Here is a 19686-nt window from a genome sequence, read left to right as displayed (position 1 = left end):
TAAATATCACTAAGACCAACACTTATTGTCCTCAATTTCCATTGAAAGCTTGAGGGGAACGGTTGCCTTGAATTGCTGCAGTCTGTGTTGTGAAGGTATTTCTATACTATTTGCTGGTGGAGAGTGCCAAGATTTCACCTATTGACAAAGGAATGGTGATCTGTTGTGAGAAACCTAGAGAGTTACTTGGAGCTTGTAGTATGCCGCTTATAACTGCTACCCTTTTCCTTCTGGTGTTAGAGATGGTGGGATTGAGAGGTACTGCTGAAGAAGCCATGGTCAGTTGTTGCAGCACAATTTGCTCATAGAAGATGCTGCAGCCGCATTGCATTGATGGTGAAGAAATTGAGTATTTAGCAGTGAAAGTTTAATATGAATGATTTAGCAGTCATCCTGTGGTATGTTTGTAGCAGAGAATAGACAGATAGGTAGACCACCTAACCAGCAGTGGTATACCATTGAGGGATGCACATCCTACATACCACTCCACATCCCAGATACCTCTTCACATTTTCACCATATTCATACAGCATTCTCTCTCTGTTTATACATCAGTTATCTGAAATTAAAAGAGTGGTGCTTAGAATCTAAATATATTAAGACCAAACAATTGTAAATACTTAGGGGAGAAAAATGAGATGTTGTTCCCTGATATTGAGATCTTAATCATCAGTAAGACAGTGAAGGATGCCAGGAACAGAAATGTCAGACCAGAAGTGTGATTGATTATTAAACAAGATGCCATTAGAACCACAGATCACATTTGCAGACTGCAAAGAGGTATTTTGTAAAGCATTAATTTCTAATGGAAGGGATTGCATCATAATTAGCAAAGTTGGAGAAGTGAAATTAATTATTGTTTCACCCAGAAAACACTGGAAATTGGGAAGGCGGAGATTGACAAGGCAACTGTTAGCGTGAGAAGATGCCAAGAGAAACAAAACAGATGATGGAAGAGTGAATTAGGTATCATCAAAGGTACTGTCCTTTCAAATGCTGAAGAAGCAAGGGAAGCTGTTTTTAGTGATAGCACAAATGATGGAGAGAATCTGTTGAATGCAAAGGCTATAGTAGTGAAAGGTAACAATTCTATCATTGTTCTGAAAACAACAAGGAGGACAAGGAGTAAGGACAGAAGTACCCAAAATGAGTCAACATGTTTGAGTGCTTTGTTGACCATGAGGAAGGAAAATTCTCAGCGAAGTAGATATGTGCAAACTTCAGAAGATGAAAAATATAAAATGGCATTAAGGTGCAACAGGGAGACTGGATCACTGTCCAGGATCATAGCTAAGAGTAAGACTGGACAAATCATATCCCAAACTGAAACTTAGTTGGGACCTTTTTATTGTTATTCTTTAATGTTGAGATTGGTTGATGACAGAGACTTTTCCTTTCTGATCTGCCCACACTTTATTTTCACCTCCATGTTCCCCTCCACTCCCCCACCTCCCCGCCCCTCTTTAGGTTAGTAAATCAGTATTGTCCACAGTGCATTTTAATATATAATAGTGGCTTTAAAAGGATTCACAGTATTGCCTCTGTCCAGTTTTGCCTGAGATGCATAATAGCATTGATTACCTATCCAATTGCCACCAGTAGGCAGCCAACAATCCATTGGGGCCATGCAAGGGGCACAGCTGGGATCTCAGTTGGCAGTGGTCAGGGCCCACATTTCATCTGAAACCTGTCAGGGTCTCTGCAAACAGTTTTCCAGGGGTGGGACAGTGAATTTTCCTTTACTAATCCCCTCTTAATCAAGAATTTTATATACTTTTGAGACCAATTATGAACCATAGTTACAGTGTCTCTAAACTTGGAAAACAAAATCTCAGTATGTGTTCTGTCAAACCCTTCCTCACCACCTGATGCTGCCCGGCTGCTACTCCCTCCAGCCCTGGCTACCACACTCTCTTTATCTGTAGCTCCCCTAACCCTACTTCTAGAGCTGAGGAAGGGTTAATACTCAACGTCGACTTCTCCACCCCCTAATGCTGCCTTGTTTTCTGTGTTCTTCCAGCCTCCTGTTTGTCTGCCCTGTAAGAAACTTGTATAATTCAACAAGGTCTCTTTACATTTCTATAAACAACGCTACAGAGAATATCAGCCAAAGTTACTTGATCTCTCCTTTTGGATTGGCATCTTATCTCAGAGTCGCTTGAGTGAACCCTTGTTGTGTTCCATCTCTTTGGCAGGTAGATCCTTCCTTACCAAGAACAAAAAATTCTGAAGATCGCAGCAGGTCAAGCAGCATCCATGGAGAGAGAGCAAGCTAATGGTTCTAGTCGAAATGACTCTTCATCAGAGCTGACATGGAGCATTTATGTTATAGTGGGACCGAGAGTTGGTGATATGGAGAGTGTTGGGGAGAAAGGATATTGATAGTTCAGACTGGAATGTGAGGATAACAGAACAATGGTGTGTCCAGACTGGAAAGAATAGACAGTCCCACTAGGGTGGGGGTGGGAAGAGGACCTGGTGACAGACTATGTAACAAACAAAGCTAAAAGAAGGGGAAGGAATGAGAGTTGGTTCATAATTTGAAGAAGTTGAACTCCATAATAAATGGACTTAATATTGAATTCAACCCCTTCAAATAGTTCTGTCATTCTCACATTCACTTAATCACTTAATCTGAACTATCAACATCCTTTCTTCCCCAGCATTTCACCTCCTACCCCGTCCCCTCAACTATAGCGAAAATGCCACCCCCTCCACACTTTACAACAGTTCTGATGAAGAGTCATCTCGACTTGAAATGTTAGCTTGCTCTCTCTATGGATGCTATGATGTGGAATGCCAGTGTTGGACTGGGGTGGACAAAGTTTTAAAAATCACAACACAAATTTATAGTCCCGCAGGTTTATGTGAATGTATTGTGTGATTTTTAATTTTGTCCATGGATGCTGCCTAACCTGCTGTGAGTAGGTTAGATTGCCTACAGTATGGAAACCAGCCCTTCAGTCCAACAAGTCCACACCGACCCTCCGAAGAGTAATCCACCCAGAACCATTCCCCTACCCTATATTCACCCCTGACACTATGGGCAATTTAGCATGTTCAATTCACCTGACCTGCACATCTTTGGACTGTGGGAGGAAACCCACGCAGACACTGGGAAAATGTGCAAACTCCACACAGAAGGTTGCCCAAGGCTGGAATCGAACCTGGGATCCTGGTGCTGTGAGGTAGCAGTGCTAACCACTGAGCCACCGTGCTGCCCCTAATCGCCAGCAATTTTTTTTCTAAGTACAAATTCTAGCATCTGCAGTAATTTGCTCCTAAATTCTTCTTTGGATTAGGAGACCAGAACTGTTTAGTGATTCAGGTTTGACTTACTTCCTAAAAATGCCAATCTCATCACAACAGACTTCTTTATTCCACTCTATTTGCAATAAACACTGACATATTCCATGTTTGGTGTATCGAAAGAGGGAAAAATAAAATCAGTACAATAGAATTGTTTAATTAAGACTGCTTAATAAGGTCATCAAAATCCAGAAGGATAATGAAAGACTTTACACTATTGTAGTTAAAGAACCTCTTGGTAATCTGAAAATTAGCATACTTTGATCTCCCATATCATTATTTAAAATTTATTGTATTTATTTACCTAATTTTTTTCTGTTTGTTAAACTGATTTATTTTAACTTAAATGTGTATTTGATGTTCATAAGGTATTGTTCCATAATTTGCTATTTAGTCAAGCAACAATAAATACATAACGAAAAGAGAAAATGCTGGAATATCTCAGCAGGTCTGGCAGCATCTGTAAGGAGAGAAAAGCTGATGTTTCGAGTCCAACTGACCCTTTGTCAAAGCTTTTAACAATAAATACATGTTGAGTAATTTCTGTATAGACAACTGTTTATGAAATTCTACAAATTGATCCCTATGCAAGGTTTCACTTGGAGTAAATAACAGTATTTTTCCTAGCTGCACTTAGGAAAACTGGCAGTTGGAATACATGAAGTGAATACTGAAGTTTTGAACTGTTACCTGTACACAGTTTCTTTCACGCCACTATGGGTTAAATTTTCTCAAATTACTCTTTGTTTTAGCAGAGCAGAGCAATAAAATGAATGCTATTTGATTTATTTTATCTTCTTACTCTTTCATTTTGATATCTTTAACTGAAAAGCCAGATAGATCCTCCATTGCTTTTTTTAAAATTACAATCAATATGATGATCACTGGGTAGAAATTGTTCTTGTCATCTCTTAATCAGCATCCTATAAAGCTGTCCCAGGTGAGAAGTTATCAGAGCCTTTCCAAATTGACAATTTGAGTGATGGAAAGCCCTGGGATTTGGGACATAGCTGTCTGGAAATTGTAAATGAAAAGTGTTGTTCCGTCAATTATGTTGAGCAGAAGAAAACTCGAGCTGTCTGGTGGTGAACCTAGTAATGTACCAATCAGGGTACAAAGTTAATAGAAACAAAAACAGAAATTGCTGGTGCAACTCAGCAGGTCTGGCAGCATCCATGGGATATCATCTGTCGTCATTTCCGCCACCTCCAAACGGACCCCACCACCAGGGATATATTTCCCTCCCCTCCCCCATCAGCATTCCGAAAAGACCACTCCCTCCGTGACTCCCTCGTCAGGTCCACACCCCCCACCAACCCAACCTCCACTCCCGGCACCTTCCACTCAAACCACAAGAAATGCAAAACTTGCGCCCACACCTTACCCCTTACTTCCCTCCAAGGCCCCAAGGGATCCTTCCATATCCGCTACAAATTCACCTGTATCTCCACACACATCATTTATTGCATCCGCTGCACCCGATGTGGCCTCCTCTATATTGGGAAGACGGGCCGCCTACTTGCGGAACATTTCAGAGAATACCTCTGGGACACCCGGACCAACCAACCCAACCACCCCGTGGCTCAACACTTCAACTCCCTCTCCCACTCCAACAAGGACATACAGGTCCTTGGACTCCTCCATCGCCAGACCATAGCAACACGACGGTTGGAGGAAGAGCACCTCATCTTCCACCTAGGAACCCTCCAACCACAAGGGATGAACTCCGATTTCTCCAGTTTCCTTATTTTCCCCTCCCCCCCCCCCCCCCCCCCACCTTTTCTCAGTCAAATCCCTCGAACTCAGCACCACCTTCCTAACCTGCAATCATCTTCTTGACGTCTCCGCCCCCACCCCCACTCCGGCCTATCACCTTCACCTTAACCTCCTATCGCATTTCCAATGCTCCTCCCCCAAGTCCCTCCTCTCTACCTTTTATCTTAGCCTGCTGGACATACTTTCCTTATTCCTGAAGAAGGGCTCATGCCCGAAACGTCGATTCTCCTGCTCCTTGGATGCTGCCTGACCTGCTGTGCTTTTCCAGCAACATATTTGCAGCATCCATGGGAAGGAAACATAGTGAATGTTTTGAATCTGGTGAGTCCTCAGATGAACAGAATCAGCCTATTCTTAAAAATACACATGATTAAATCACAGAATTGTTACGGTGCAGAAGGAAGCCACTTGTCCCATTGTACCTGCATTGAACGTTTAACTTGGTGTCAAACTCCTACCTATTCCCATATTGCTTCTATTTACATAATCATCCAATAATCGTTTGAATGCTTTTCAATTGAATTTGCCTCCACTCCACCTTCAGGCAACATATTTCATACCCTAACACACTTTGTGAAGATTTTTTTCTTATTTTGCATTTGCTCCTTTTGCTGAACAAAGCCTAGATTCTGTTTTTCAATTCTTTTACAAAGTTTCTCCCTATTGACATTAGGGTGGGGGGTTACTATTGTAGAATGCAAAAACTAGCAGCAGGAGTAGGAAATTCAGCTTGCACTGTCATTTGATACGGTCATGAGACAAAAAAGACAACAGATGCGAGAATCCAAGATAGACAACCAGGCGGCTGGCAGACTACAGCAAGCCAGGCAGCATCAGGAGGTGGAGAAGCCCTGAAGAAGGGTTATACTGGAAACGTTGACTTCTCCACTCCCTGATGCTGCCTGGCTTGCTGTATTCATGCAGCTGCCTGCTCATCTGCATCTGATGTGATCATGGCTGCTCTATAATGTTTTAACCCATTACTAATTAAAAATCTGTCTATTGAATTCAAAATCCTTTTGAATTTCTTCAATATCATAGTATCCTCCACACTCTGATGTAGCAAATTCCACAGATTCTCGACACTTTGAGAGAAGTCATTTCTCATCATCCCTGTTTTAAATCTGCTTTCCTTTATCCTAAAACTAGGACCTCTCATTGTAGGTTGCCCCACATGCACCTCCTCATAGCAGACCTTATGTATAGAAACGCTCCCCGAGACAAATTAACATGTATGCCTGAGTGGTAAAGAGCGAGTGTCTGGCAATCCTGCTGCAGACCCTACTGCTGCTAGCAATGTCAAGACCAATCATTCTGGCCAGAGACTTCAACTGCATCATCAATGCAGATGGATAATCTGTGGGGCTGGCAGCAAACCGGACAGTATGTCCAGATTCCTGATGGAAACTGTTAAAGTTGCCAAGCTGCAGATGGAGCGCAGCATAGATACACTTAGTCATGGCCAGACAGGACTATCTCAATTTCCTGATCATGTCCCGCAAGTTTTCATTCAGATCAACCAACATTAAGCCAGTGTTGTTCTCTAACTACTGCCTCGTGCTGGCCAACTGTCACCTACAGAATGACCAGCTTTGAAGGGAATATGGAAGCTGAATGTGAAACTGTTGACCCCAGAAAACATTGAGAAGCTCAGAAAGGATTACACAGGTTGGAGAACCATGAAGCCCTTTTCTGAATCTGCAGTGAGGTGGTGGGAAACATTAAGAGGTTCTTTATCCTCAAAGGTATTCTGAATGTAAAAGAGAAATTGGGAAAACAGTCCAAACTCCAGAAAAGCATGCAGAACCTACTGCTGCAGGTGATGGGGGTCAGTATCACAGGATTTCTAGGAGGTAAAGACTAGCAAGCCTTAGTCATCCAAGCTATCTTCCTCTTCATTTGGAGATCTAAAATGGACTGTGTCCACAGCGATGACACATACAAAGAATATACTCAACACTGTCCTCATCCTGATGGCCACTTCTGTGTACAACTTCATCAAGATGTGTATAGACCCTCCGTACAGAAAGCACCAAGTGTCACTATATTCTGAGCTTCTACCTGTCTCCAGTGTTGTGAAGGATGGGACTGCCTCGTGCCTGTTAAATGCTCTAAGTAGTTGGTCCATTCGGTATCGCCTGTCCTTCGTAGAGAAATTTGCAAAAAAAAAGCCGCTTTGACTACCAGTCCATCAGAAAGTGATCAGCATATAGCATCCTCAAGAACCTGCAGGAAAAAGAGAGGGTGGATCCTGACAGGTTGTTCCCTGAGCAGACTGTCAAAGTCATTTGGCAGAATGCCTCATTACCAGAACTTTTCAATAAGAACCAAGAAATCGCTTTGCTGGTGGTAAGGGCACTACCTGTGAGATTCTTCAGGCATAACTATGACATTTTGACATTTTTTGTGCATAGTTTGTGTCATGCCTCCTCGTTGGCCCTGCTGGTAAGCTCAGTAGCCTTGGCTGAGGAAAAGTACAAGACGGCCGTGGTATACACAGCCAGGATACCTCGGTATCACTCTCCAAAAAAGCATGAGTGCTCCATTTTCAATGGAGCAGTCTGACTGGGAAGCGTCCCGGATAAACAACCTCCCCGCAGCCTCGTCCACAACTGCAAGCTGTGTTAAGTTGTTAAATTTAACTGCGCCTGCTCTACAAAGCTGACAGCAGATCAGTCTCAAGTCAAGCCGAGACAGTGATCTCAGGATGATACCTCTTGCCCGACTTGGAACTGAGCTCAGTTATTCCTCCCAAGGATCCAACTTGTCCAGTCATGGATGACACGGATAATGTTGTAGAAGATCCCATGTGGGCGGCCCACCCACCGGATGATATAAGCATCACTACCCAAACCTTTTACAACAAGAATGATCAAATATCGAAGCAGGGCTCATGAGACTGAAATAGAGATCGATAGTATAACAACCGAGACAACTGCCCTCAGGGAAGGAGTTGTTATTGAAACAACAGTATATGACAGAACGTCTGTCCAAGAGGTAATAATCCATTACCCTGTTGACGGGTTGTTCTGCACGGACTGCAATACCTTCTTCCTCACAGCAACCCTGTTCAAGATCCATCTGACCAAGGTGCATAAAATTAAGAGCATCCAGACAAAATGTTCATGCTATGATAAAGCAGACGAGTACCACACAATTTGCAGCCATTATCCTAACTGCAAAGGTAACAAACCCCCTCCAACGGCGGACATTGCATGCAGCACATGTGACCAGCAGTTTATAACTCAGGCTGGACTTGGTCAAATGAGAGGCATCACCGTCCCATGCTACGAAATGAAAATTGCATCAAAATGGCATTCAAGGTCAAAGGCAAATAGTGATCACATATTGTCACAGGAGGAGGTTGCACTCCTGAAGGAATTAGAAAAGAGATTTGCAACATGCACATTCACTAATAAAGGGATCGCTAGCATCTTTAATACGAAAACACCCAAGCAAATGTCTGACCAACGCAGAAACCTTACAAGCACCCCGACGGAGGTCCAAATCCCAAATGATACGAGCATTGCTAATGACTTGCACGAATCTGAGGCAGTGTGTGTTTGAGATAATTCTGATAAAACAAACCCTCACCAAAGAGCCAACTGTAGAACACCTGCTTCAATGCCTAAGCGTAGGGACTTAGATGACCAGCTAAAATAAGCTGAGGAGCTTTTGAGCACGAGGAACAGCCCAGACATTCTGGCCCTCTGGGTTGGACTGATGGAGAGTATTACCGACCTCCTAATGAATGGTAGGGAGAGGCAAAATAAACAGCCAAAGCCTCGAAAGCCAGGCTAAAAAAAACACAAAGACTGGCAATAATACCGGCGCAAAGAAAAGATGGGCAACACGTAGAGCTCTGGTCAGAGCGATGCAGTAGCTCTACAAAACCAACTGGTGCCAGCTGGCTCGAGAGATCATGGGGGTGCCAACCTCATCCGTTCATCTTCTCCCAAAAGAGAAATTGGAGGCATGTTTCCAAACATTTGGTCGGTACCAAATCCTAAATCCAATATCAGTAAATATGCCCAGTATATCGGGAATGTAGATGACCGATCCCTGATAAAACCCATAGAGGTAGAAGAGGTCAAGACCACCATCAAGGGGATAGACAAGCACAGTGCCACTGGACCAGATGGCCTGAAACTGAGTGATATAAGATCCACTCACAGAGGAGGAATCTTGTCTACCCAATTCTTCTCCCTATGGCCAAAATCGAGCACGATATCAGAATCATTAAAAACGAGTCGCACAGTCATGATTCCGAAGTGCGAGGATTAAGACCACCTGAAAAGCATTGACAACTGATGGCCGATAATCATTGGGCTGATGCTGCTAAGACTGTTCACAAAAATAATGGTGAAACGCCTCAGTGAAACTGTCCAAGTTAACAACAGACAAAAGGGGTTTCTAGCAGCCACTCCCGGGTGCAATGAGAACATTGTCATCCTCGAGAACATAATTAAGGGAGCGAAGCATAACCGTAAGGATCTCGCAAAGGAACACATCTCCCAAAAGTTTTTGTAGGCCTGATCAAGGATCTCTACACTGGCAATATAACTGTGGTTGAAGGGAACAGTACTTATAACACTCCTATAAACATTAAGAGGGGCATAAAGCATGGTGACGCACTCTCACCCATATTATTTAACATCGCTCTGGATCCTTTGATATGTTGTCTGGAGAAGGCTGACTCAGGGTTTGCCATGCCCCTGGGTGGCAGAAGAGTCAACTGTTCAACTTTGGCCATCACGGATGATATAGCCCTTCTGAATAAGACTCTCACCGGTATGGCAAGGAATCTGAAGCTGCTCCAGTCATATTGTGACCATGTGGGCCTCAACATTAACATCACAAAGACAAAAGGCTTCCACTTTATGAGGAAAGGCCTCTTAAGAGGAAGACCTTCCTGTCCAATCACTTTGCTAATTGGGAGCTGCGTAATGAATCTATAGCCTACATGCCCCAGGTGACACTGCAAAATACCTGGGTGCCAGTATCGACCCATGGGCAGGTGTGTCGGAAGGAGAATGGGAGGAGAGGCTTAAGACCTGGGTGAAAGGAATGCAGGCAACATCTCTCTGACAGAGGCAACGCCTAGAAATCCTAAAAGCTCATGTCATCCCCAGATTCTATTTTCATTTCATCCTGTCCAAAGCATCTCAAAGCACACTCCTAAATCTGGACCAGATCATACGCAATGCCACAAGAATTCCTCCACCTTCCAACTCATACCAATGATTGAATCCTGTATGCCAACAACAGGAATGGCAGTCTAGGCATCCCAAAATTAGAAGCGCAGATTCCATCCACGATTGTCTGCAAGTGCGAGACACTAGAGATATCCAAGGATGTGATCGTACAGGCCTCCTTTCAACATAGAGAAGAATACATCAGAGACACTGTGCAGGACTGAGAGAAATCCAAGATTTCCTGCCTGACAGCCAAAGCAGCTGCAAAGAGGAAATGGACCCAATGACTCCTATCCAGACAAAAATGCCAGCACTTCAGGAGCCAGATGCCAGGTGACAGAAACTGCCCAACAGGTATGCAGGATGGAGAGGCTTGAATGTCAAGGGGCAGGCATTCAATATTACAGAGATGACAAGATCTCATACTCTTGGTTGAAACCAGCAAGTCAACTAAAATCCTCACAGCTAGCTCCTGCAGAGTAATCTCTATCCGACAAGAGCCACCCTATCAAGGGGAAGGCCAAACAGAATCAAAACTTGCCAAAGGTGTGAGATGGCAATCAAAACTATTTCACACATCTCGGGTTGGTTGCCCATTCATTAAAAGTGCTTCAATAAGACACCATAATAAGATCATAGACCAGCTGCAGAAGCATGTCAGTAAGTACGGCTGGACATCATACGCTGAGCCGAGATGGTTCACAAAAGACGATCACTATGGAAACCCGATCTCATATTTAAGAAAGATCAAAAGATTGCGGTGGTTGAAGTTCCAGTGCAGTACAAAAATGACAGCAAAGCTCTTGAAATGGCGTGGCAGGAAAAAAGACAGAAATACAACCACCTTAATGCCAATATAATGAATTGACAGGAGACTCTGAGCCTAAGTACATTTGCTTCATGATGAGTGCTCAAGGCAAGTGGCTGGGCTTGAATAACAGCCTCAGGAAATTCCTGTGCGTTGAACGATTCCAAACATCCGCCCGGGCTCACCTTATCACTGACGCTCTAATTACTACAACTCTTCAGTGATAAATGAGCAGAATACCACAGACCGGCTCTAGCCGTAGACAAGGACCAGCCAACACCCACCAGAAAAATTAACTTCAAAAAAACGTAAAATGGGGGTGCAAGTCCATTAAAACAGAGATCAATTATGCATCAGACTGATGCATTGCATCTTATTTCGAGCCTCATGTAACACCAGTATGACCCGGACCTTGGCCCATGGTAATGGTAGAGAGTACACATCTTCGGCGAGCGACGTAAAGATTCGGAAAAGGCCCTCTTGTAAGTGTTTCAAAATAACCCTGGACGCCTGTGCCCTAGAAACGGGATGGGGCATAGGTTGACGGTGTCAGTTATCTCCTTCTGGAACATGCCTTTGCAAAGTAAATCTGGAGAAAGATGCAGTGGTTTTTGTCAAAGTTCATTCCGAGCAGCTCCGTGGCGCAGAACTTTGTGCTCTAAGGTCTGTTCCCTGGGACACGCACAGAGACAAACATTGACTGAATTTGAAAGACCATCAACTATGCGAAAGATGGTCTTTGCTCTGTCCAAAACTTGCTGGTCTTCCAAAGCAAGATGTTGACTCCAACCGAGTGTTGCAGACTGGCACGTTCCAAGGTCCAGGGCTACGTGCTTGTGGAAATTGCTGCCAAGGTGCACTGGAGAAAGACCAGTGTCTAAGGTCTTTGCGCTGAAGTTAAATATGGATCCACTCAGTTATTAGACCTCCCCCAGTACCTCAAATATATTCTTGTGCAAGTAAAAAGTACCTTTGGTTTTATTTGTTAAATAGAGTCAAACTCCAATGTTTGTTTGTTTCTTCATACGCTACAGAACTGCTTAAGTGACTATGTATGTGTATTTATTAATAAAGTTTATTTTGAAATAAATAAAAGTAATTTCCTCCTTTGCCTTCCATAATAGCCTGGGATACATTTCACCTAGACTTGGAGGTTTGTCCACTTTTAAGCCTGCCGAACTCTCTAACAACTCTTTACTCCTATGCTAAACTGCTCAAGAACTTCTCTGTCCACCTTCCAAAATTCTACATCCTCCTTCTCCAAAGTGATGACAGATGTGAAGTACTTGTTCAACACCCGGCCAGTCTCCTCTCGCATCCATTCTAGATAACTGGGGAGTGCAGCACATCATGACTGATTCACCTTTAGCCAGAAGTGCCATTTGGCTGATCTATCTCATCCTCTTCCTGAGGTCTCCAACATCTCTCATGCCAGTCATCTGCAATTTGATTCATTCCATGTGATATCAATAACTGCTAAATGTATTGAATATTACAAAAATGCCAAACAACGTCTCAACAGTAGTGCTGAATACATGTGCTTCAATATTAACCATGCTCCTGAACACTCAGCTCCACTACAACATTGACATCTACCTAACAATGTGGAAAATTGTCTAGCCATGTTCTCTTCAAAAAGGCAGAGCAAATCTAACCCAAACAATTATCACAGCATCATTAAGTGATTAAGAGGTTGTCAACATTGCTAACAAATGGCATTTCCTCAGCAATAGTCTGTTGACTGCAGCTCAGTTATGTTCTGCCCAGACAACTCAGCTCCTGGCCTCATTACAGTCTCGGCTTAACTATGGGCAAATAAACTGAACTCCAGAGATGAGCTGAGAATAACGGCCCTTCATATATAGGCAGCGTTTAACTTAGTGTGGCACCAACGAGTCCTAGCAAAATTGAAATCAAGAGAAAGGTCTTTGCTGGTATGAGTTTGCCCACAGATTGTGGTTTTTGGAGGTCAATCATTTCATTCTCCATTCATTCCTGCAAGTTCTTCAGGTTCTATCCAAGACCTAACCATTATTGACTCCTTCATCTTTCTTCCATCATAAAGTCAAAAGTGAGAAAAATTCTTTGTGCAATCATCTATGTTTCAGTACAGTGCATGACTCTTCAGACATTGAAGCTATCCATGACCATGTCCAACAAGAGTCACGCAGTGGTCTGGCTTGGTCTGTGAAATGCCAAGTAGTATTTGTGCCACATTAATGCTGGAGAATTACCATTTCCAATTTTAAAAAATATGTCACTATTCTCCTTGACATTTGATCACCAACTATCAACATTCTTGGAGTAACCATTGACCAGAAACTGAGTTGTGTCAGTCATGTGACTATTGTGGCTGCAAGAGTGGTCAGAATCTGGGAATTCTGCAACAAATAATTCACTACCTGACTTCTAAAGCCTGTCCCCTTAATACAAGGCATAAGTGAGGCATGCAATGGAGGTAAGCAACTCTGGAATCTCATTACCACCCAGGGCAAGCATCATGCTTGATATACAAGATGTACTCACCAGGGCTCCTTTAAATACAGCTTACAAACTCCACAGCATCTGCAGCCCAGAAGGGCTTAGACAGGATGTGCTTAGGAGTATCACACCTGAAACTTCCCCTTCAAGTCATGTACCATCTTGACTTGGAGCTATAACTTGACTTGGAACTGTACATTCACTGTTATTAAGTCAGAATCCTGAAACTCCCTTCGTAACAGCACTGTGCAATATGTACACCACATGAGCTGTAGCAGTTTAAGAAACCCACCACCACCTTCTCAAGGACTAATGGGGATGGTCATCAAATGCTGGGATAGTCAGTGCCCACATCCTGCGAAGATTATTTTTCAATTCAAAGAACAGGGAAGTTTTCTGTGAACATTTATCCCTCACAACAGATTTCATAAAAACAGTAACTGGCCATGATCTTATTGCAGTTTATGGTCATGAATTGACAGTTAGTTACTTTTCCCACAAAACACCATTGACCATTTGTCAAAACTGATTTTGAAACATTTTGAGTAGCCCAAGGACCTGAGAGGTGCTTTTCCAGTGCAGAAGTACTGTTTTACTCTAACAATATGCATTTGATATGTTTTCAATTAGCTAAATGAATGTAAGAGTTGTAATTTCAAGATCTTGTGTATTGAAGTATGCATATTTCGTGTTTAAGCATTTAAAATAACTGAATTATTATTTATCTAATCACTTATTTTATCTTTGTTCCAGACTTATTTCTTACCACTAAAGAACCTGATGGAATTCACTTCGAAATTTGGGAAAACAAGGTATTCCATAAATGCCTTTGACTTTCTTAGTGATAGGTGTGGCAGTTGGAAAACTTAACACAAATGGATTAAGGTGACATTACAAGATTGAACTGTGGAGGTTGTTTTGCTTCTAATTGTGCAACATCTGCCCTGGGGTGTTGTTTGACTCTGCAACCCTGAAATGGAGAAATGTCCAATCCCAGAGCACTAACTTTGCTTGATTTTTTTTAATCTAAAAGGCAATATAGTCTTATGATATTAGGCAAACGCCATCTTTTTGAATTTTTGTTTTTGAAATCATACATAAAATGAGAGATGTTCTTCACAGTTCTGTTCTCCTTCCATTGGAAGAATTGTAGCAAGTTTTCAATCAGATGGCAGATATTCATTGCATCAGCTTCATGTTCAATGTTCCTGGGAAATGACGTTCTACCTTGAACAGACATACCTAAAAGCCATCAGATTTTCTACTAAATTTGAGCTGATGAACAAGTGTGTAATCAATTTAGAAGCTGTTTTTGTTGAATCGTATTGGGAGAACAGTGCCAAGTGAAATAAATGAAAATTAAGTTCAAGGAAATTCCTTTGGGGAACAGGAGGAGATGTGAATATTCATGTGTATCATCTCCACCTGCAATAAATGTAATTGGAATTAATATGTTTTGAAATTGCCCAAAAGTTTATAATTATTGAACTATTAAATTGTCTTAGCCATTTGTATAATATTGCTTCATGTTACTAAAGATCCTGATTTCTTAATTGATTTACTAATCATTAATTTTGGTCAAATAGATTCATCGTAATAGTACTTAGAATGATAGACTATGCAGAATTCAACCAAGGTTATTTGGATCAATTTGCTGAGATGTGATGAACTGCAGAGAATTCTATACCTGCCATATTCTTGAAGTAGAGCAAATTAAGTATTCCAACAGTTGGTCTGCTCTCAATTTGAGTTCACTGTAATTTAGGTTCATTGTCCTTCCCATGTCAGGTTGTGGGTGGATTTATATCCCTGCAAAACAGTATTGACAGTCATGAGCATAACATCTGTCCGATTATATTAAGATGTCAGTGAAGAATAATGAGAAAGCAAATAAATCCAATCATAAGGCTTTGAACTGATTAGAGAAATGTAAGAATTCAAATGCACAAATCATTCAAGATGAAAACAAATTTATGAAACCAATCACCTCAAATGGTTTGTAAACAGTTTTATCAATAAATGTAGAGACTAAATGCAAAGAAAATGTGTTAGTGCTAACCCCAAGTACATCTGGAAATGTTAATATGTGAAGAATGTAAAGGTCATGAAAAGAGGTCTAAAGAATTTTTTTTTTTTGCTATGATATCTGATTGGAAAGCTTGCAATTATAAGGAAAGACTATGGAAATTAGATTTTCCATTCAAGTGATAAGGTTAAGAGACAACTTAATGGCACTGTTTGAAACAGAGTTTTGATGAATTAAATATTAAAATCTATATCCACATGCAATGTAGATCAATGCAATACATCATGCAATGGAATCAATTTCTGATAGAGAGAGCTTGGAGTAGATTTTTAAAAGTTTAAAATGTTTGTTAGGATGCAGATTGCTCCCTCAGAAGTGGTGGAGACAGCAGAATCCGAAATAGGTTTTAAACTTAAAAAAATAAAGATTTGAATTTAATAAAACAATCCAAAAGAAATGTATGAGAATGCAACTGAATGATTGATTATTAAGTTTTTTAGGGATCTACCTCGAATATTTATTGTAAAATTCTAAAATTTTGTCTCAAGTTTTAAAATCCTGAATCTTGTGTGCTTAATTCTAGAGTTTACTACCTAGTGTTGTTGAACAGTTGTGTACTTGGAGCTGGAGGGTGGTCTTGCCTAGAAATATATTATATTATCTACATTTGGAATAGTCTTCCTTATTTTTTGACCTTGCCCAAAAGGTTTTCAGTTGTACCAGATGCGAAGGATGTTTGGAACTGGAAATAGCAGAAAATTCTAGCAATACCCAGCAGGTCAGGAAGTCCTAGTAGGGAGCAAAGAATATTTCAAACCAATTCCTTTGTTCAGAAATAGAAGAAGTCCATGCTAGCAACTTCCTTGCCCTCATCTTTAATACCATTACTTTCACATTAATTTTCTGTAGCCTCCAGTGTGTTCCTTCTCCCTCCCTTCTCTTTCAGCATTTTAAAGGAACGATTGTCTCTACCACCCATGCTCTTTTCAATAATTATCATTCTTTTTTAGCACTGGAATTGCAAGATCCACCTTTCCCTTCTGTTTTTCCAACCTAAAGAGCCCAATATATAATTTCTAGGTGAAAAATTGTTTTGCGTGTACCTCTTCCAATTTGATATGCACTGTTTTGACCATTACGAGATCTGATGCAATTTGGGTTATCATTTTGCAGAACACCACCTTTCAATCTAAAAGCATGATTGTAAGTTTCCAGTCACTAATCTTTTTTAATTCTATGTTCTGATCACACTCTGACCTCAACATCTACACTGTTAAATGAATTTCCAAAGGAACAGCATCTCATCTCTCTATAAAAACCTTCCAAACTCAACATTGATTTCATTGACTTCAGATCGTGACCACTACTCTGAAATTTTTCAATCTGATAACAGTAATTTGTAGTGTTGTTGCTATTTTTATAATAGAATAGAATATCCTTTATTGTTATTTGTATTCCAGTATAAATGTACAGGAGTACAATGAAACATTTTTACATTGGCTACCTTTTACTGGCGCTATCTTATATTCAAGTACCTAGGTAAAATCTTAAGATAAGCAAATCTAGTCTTGTTATTCAAAGAGGATTTAAAAGGAAAGCACTAGCATTACTTACACATTGCGAGAGGGATTTAAATTATAGTCCAGTAAAGAATTCCAGAAGCAGCAGCTCAGTTTGCCAAAGTCTAAACAAATATTTTGGTTCTGTATTTGTCAGATTATATTCCTGTTTTCCCTTGCATCACCATCCTTTGTTTTAGATTAAGCATTCTTACATTCCACACAATTGCAGACCTTCCTTTTATCTTTTCCCTTCATCCTCTTCTCCTTTCCTATCTTTTCTTGCTATTGCACTAAGATTGTGAAATTACCAACTTCACACAGTACTGATGATGGTCATCAACCTGAAATGTTAACTTTCTCTTCTCTGCCTGATAAGCTGAGTATTTATAGCATTTTCTATCATTGTCTTAATTCTACCATTTTCTTCCTGTATAATCTGGAGCAATTTATGCATAACCATTGTGATAGACATAAGCTTCCTGCTTTGTATTAACTCTATGTTCAATGCAATATAATCACTTAAATCCCCTATCATCAATATCATGTCGATCGCCATCAATCAGAAACTGAATAGGAGCAGCCATGTAATGCTGTGATTATTGACTGGGTGTTGGCTCTTTAAAACCTTCCCCATCTGCAAGGCATAAGCCAAGTTGGAAAACTCTTCACTTTCTTCCATAGGTAGAGCTCCATCTTAACATGGACATTGTTGTTGGGCCAAAATCCTAGAACTCCCACCAGAAGAGCTTTGTGACAGTGAAGTGATTCAAATAAAAAACCCATAACTACCTTCTCCAGTGTATTTTGAGATGGACAATAAAATGTGAACCATCCCAGTGAGGGCACATAATGAAAAATATTTGGTATTGTTATGTCCTAGCAAAACATGCTGAGACTTAAGTTCAGAATAAAGACTTTCGCATGTAGCTTAGAAGATTGTTTAATAATTATCTGACTTTTAGAAGCTTTAAAAATCTTACTAGAATAGATAGTATGTCATGTTCTCCCCTGTTTCAATCTTGTTTGCAAGTAAAGAATGAGCTATATTCAAAGCAATAACTTCAAAGCAAAGTTTTGATGGTGCCTCATCACATATTCAAGGTACGGCATGTAGTTTGCAACTAATAACTTTTAAGAGTAGCCACTAATGGAAAATATTCAGCCTGGCGTCTGGTTACTAGTGGTGTACCACAAGGATATGTTTTGGGACCACTGCTGTTTGTCATTTTTATAAATGACTTCGCAGGCATAGGTGGATGGATTAGTAAATTTGCAGACAACACTAAAGTGGACAGTTTGGAAGAATGTTATAGGTTGCAGGGGGACTTGGATAAACTGTAGAATTAGGCTGAGAGGTCGCAAATGGAGTTCCATGCAGCTAAATGTGAGGTGATGCACTTTGGGAAGAACAACAGGAAGGCAGAGTACTGGGTCAGTGGAAAAATTCTTGGTAGTGTGGATGTGCAGAAGGATCTTAGAGTCCATGTACATAGATCCCTGAAAGTTTTATCACCCAGGTGGATAGTGCCATTAAGAAGGCATACGGTGTGTTAGGTTTCATTCGTAGAGGATTCTGGATTAGTGGTGCTGGAAGAGCACAGCAGTTCAGGCAGCATCCAAGTAGCTTCGAAATCGACGTTTCGGGCAAAAGCCCTTCATCCCGAAACGTCGATTTCGAAGCTACTTGGATGCTGCCTGAACTGCTGTGCTCTTCCAGCACCACTAATCCAGAATCTGGTTTCCAGCATCTGCAGTCATTGTTTTTACCTCGTTGATTTTTACTTCATTCGTAGAGGAATTGAGTTCAGGAATCGCACTATCATGCCACAACTATACAAAACGCTGGTGTGGCCACGCTTGGAATATTGTGTACAGTTCTGGTCCCCATATTTCGGGAAAGACGTGGAAGCATTGGAAAAGGTGCAGAGGAGATTTACCAGGATGTTGCCTGGTCTGGAAGGAAGGTCTTATGAGGAAAGGCTGAGACTTGAATCTGTTATCATTGGCAAGAAAAATCATCCATGTGTTTATCTAAGGATTTAATAGAGACATATAAGATGATCAGAAGATTAGATAGGGTAGACAGTAAAAGTCTTTTTCCTAGGATGATGACGTCAGCGTGTACGAGGGGTATAACTCCAAATTGAGTGGTGATAGATTTAAGACAGATGTCAGAGGCAAGTTCTTTAAGCAGAGGATGGTAAGGGCGTGGAATGCCATATCTGCTAATGTAGTCAACTCAGCCACATTAGGGAGATTTAAACAATCCTTGGATAAACACATGGATGATTTTGAGATAGTGTAGGGGACGAGCTGAGAATAGTTCACAGGTCGGTGCAACATCAAGGGCCGAAGGGCCTGTTCTGCACTGTATTGTTCTATGTTCTATGTAATGTGGTGAGGGAAATTAGGACAGCCAATTTTTGCTATTAAAAGGCCAAAAAACAGCAAATAATGGTGACCAGATAATCTTTATCATATGATGCCATATGCAAGGGAAGAATGCTGTCCGAAACTCCCAGAGTTCCC

General features: G+C 41.2%; 1 protein-coding gene across 1 annotated transcript in view; it reads left to right on the top strand.

Moving 5' to 3' along the window:
* itfg1 (integrin alpha FG-GAP repeat containing 1) overlaps positions 1–19686 on the top strand; it is a 251148-nt gene that overhangs the window by 63668 nt on the left and 167794 nt on the right. Inside the window, exon 7 of the mRNA XM_072596239.1 lies at positions 14323–14381. Within this exon, the coding sequence (XP_072452340.1) occupies positions 14323–14381 (59 nt within the window). The remainder of the gene's footprint in view (positions 1–14322; positions 14382–19686) is intronic.

This window comes from Chiloscyllium punctatum, chromosome 26 (genome assembly GCF_047496795.1).
Source record: "Chiloscyllium punctatum isolate Juve2018m chromosome 26, sChiPun1.3, whole genome shotgun sequence".
In the NCBI taxonomy this organism is placed as follows: domain Eukaryota; kingdom Metazoa; phylum Chordata; class Chondrichthyes; order Orectolobiformes; family Hemiscylliidae; genus Chiloscyllium; species Chiloscyllium punctatum.
This window is presented reverse-complemented; position numbering and strand designations above follow the sequence as displayed.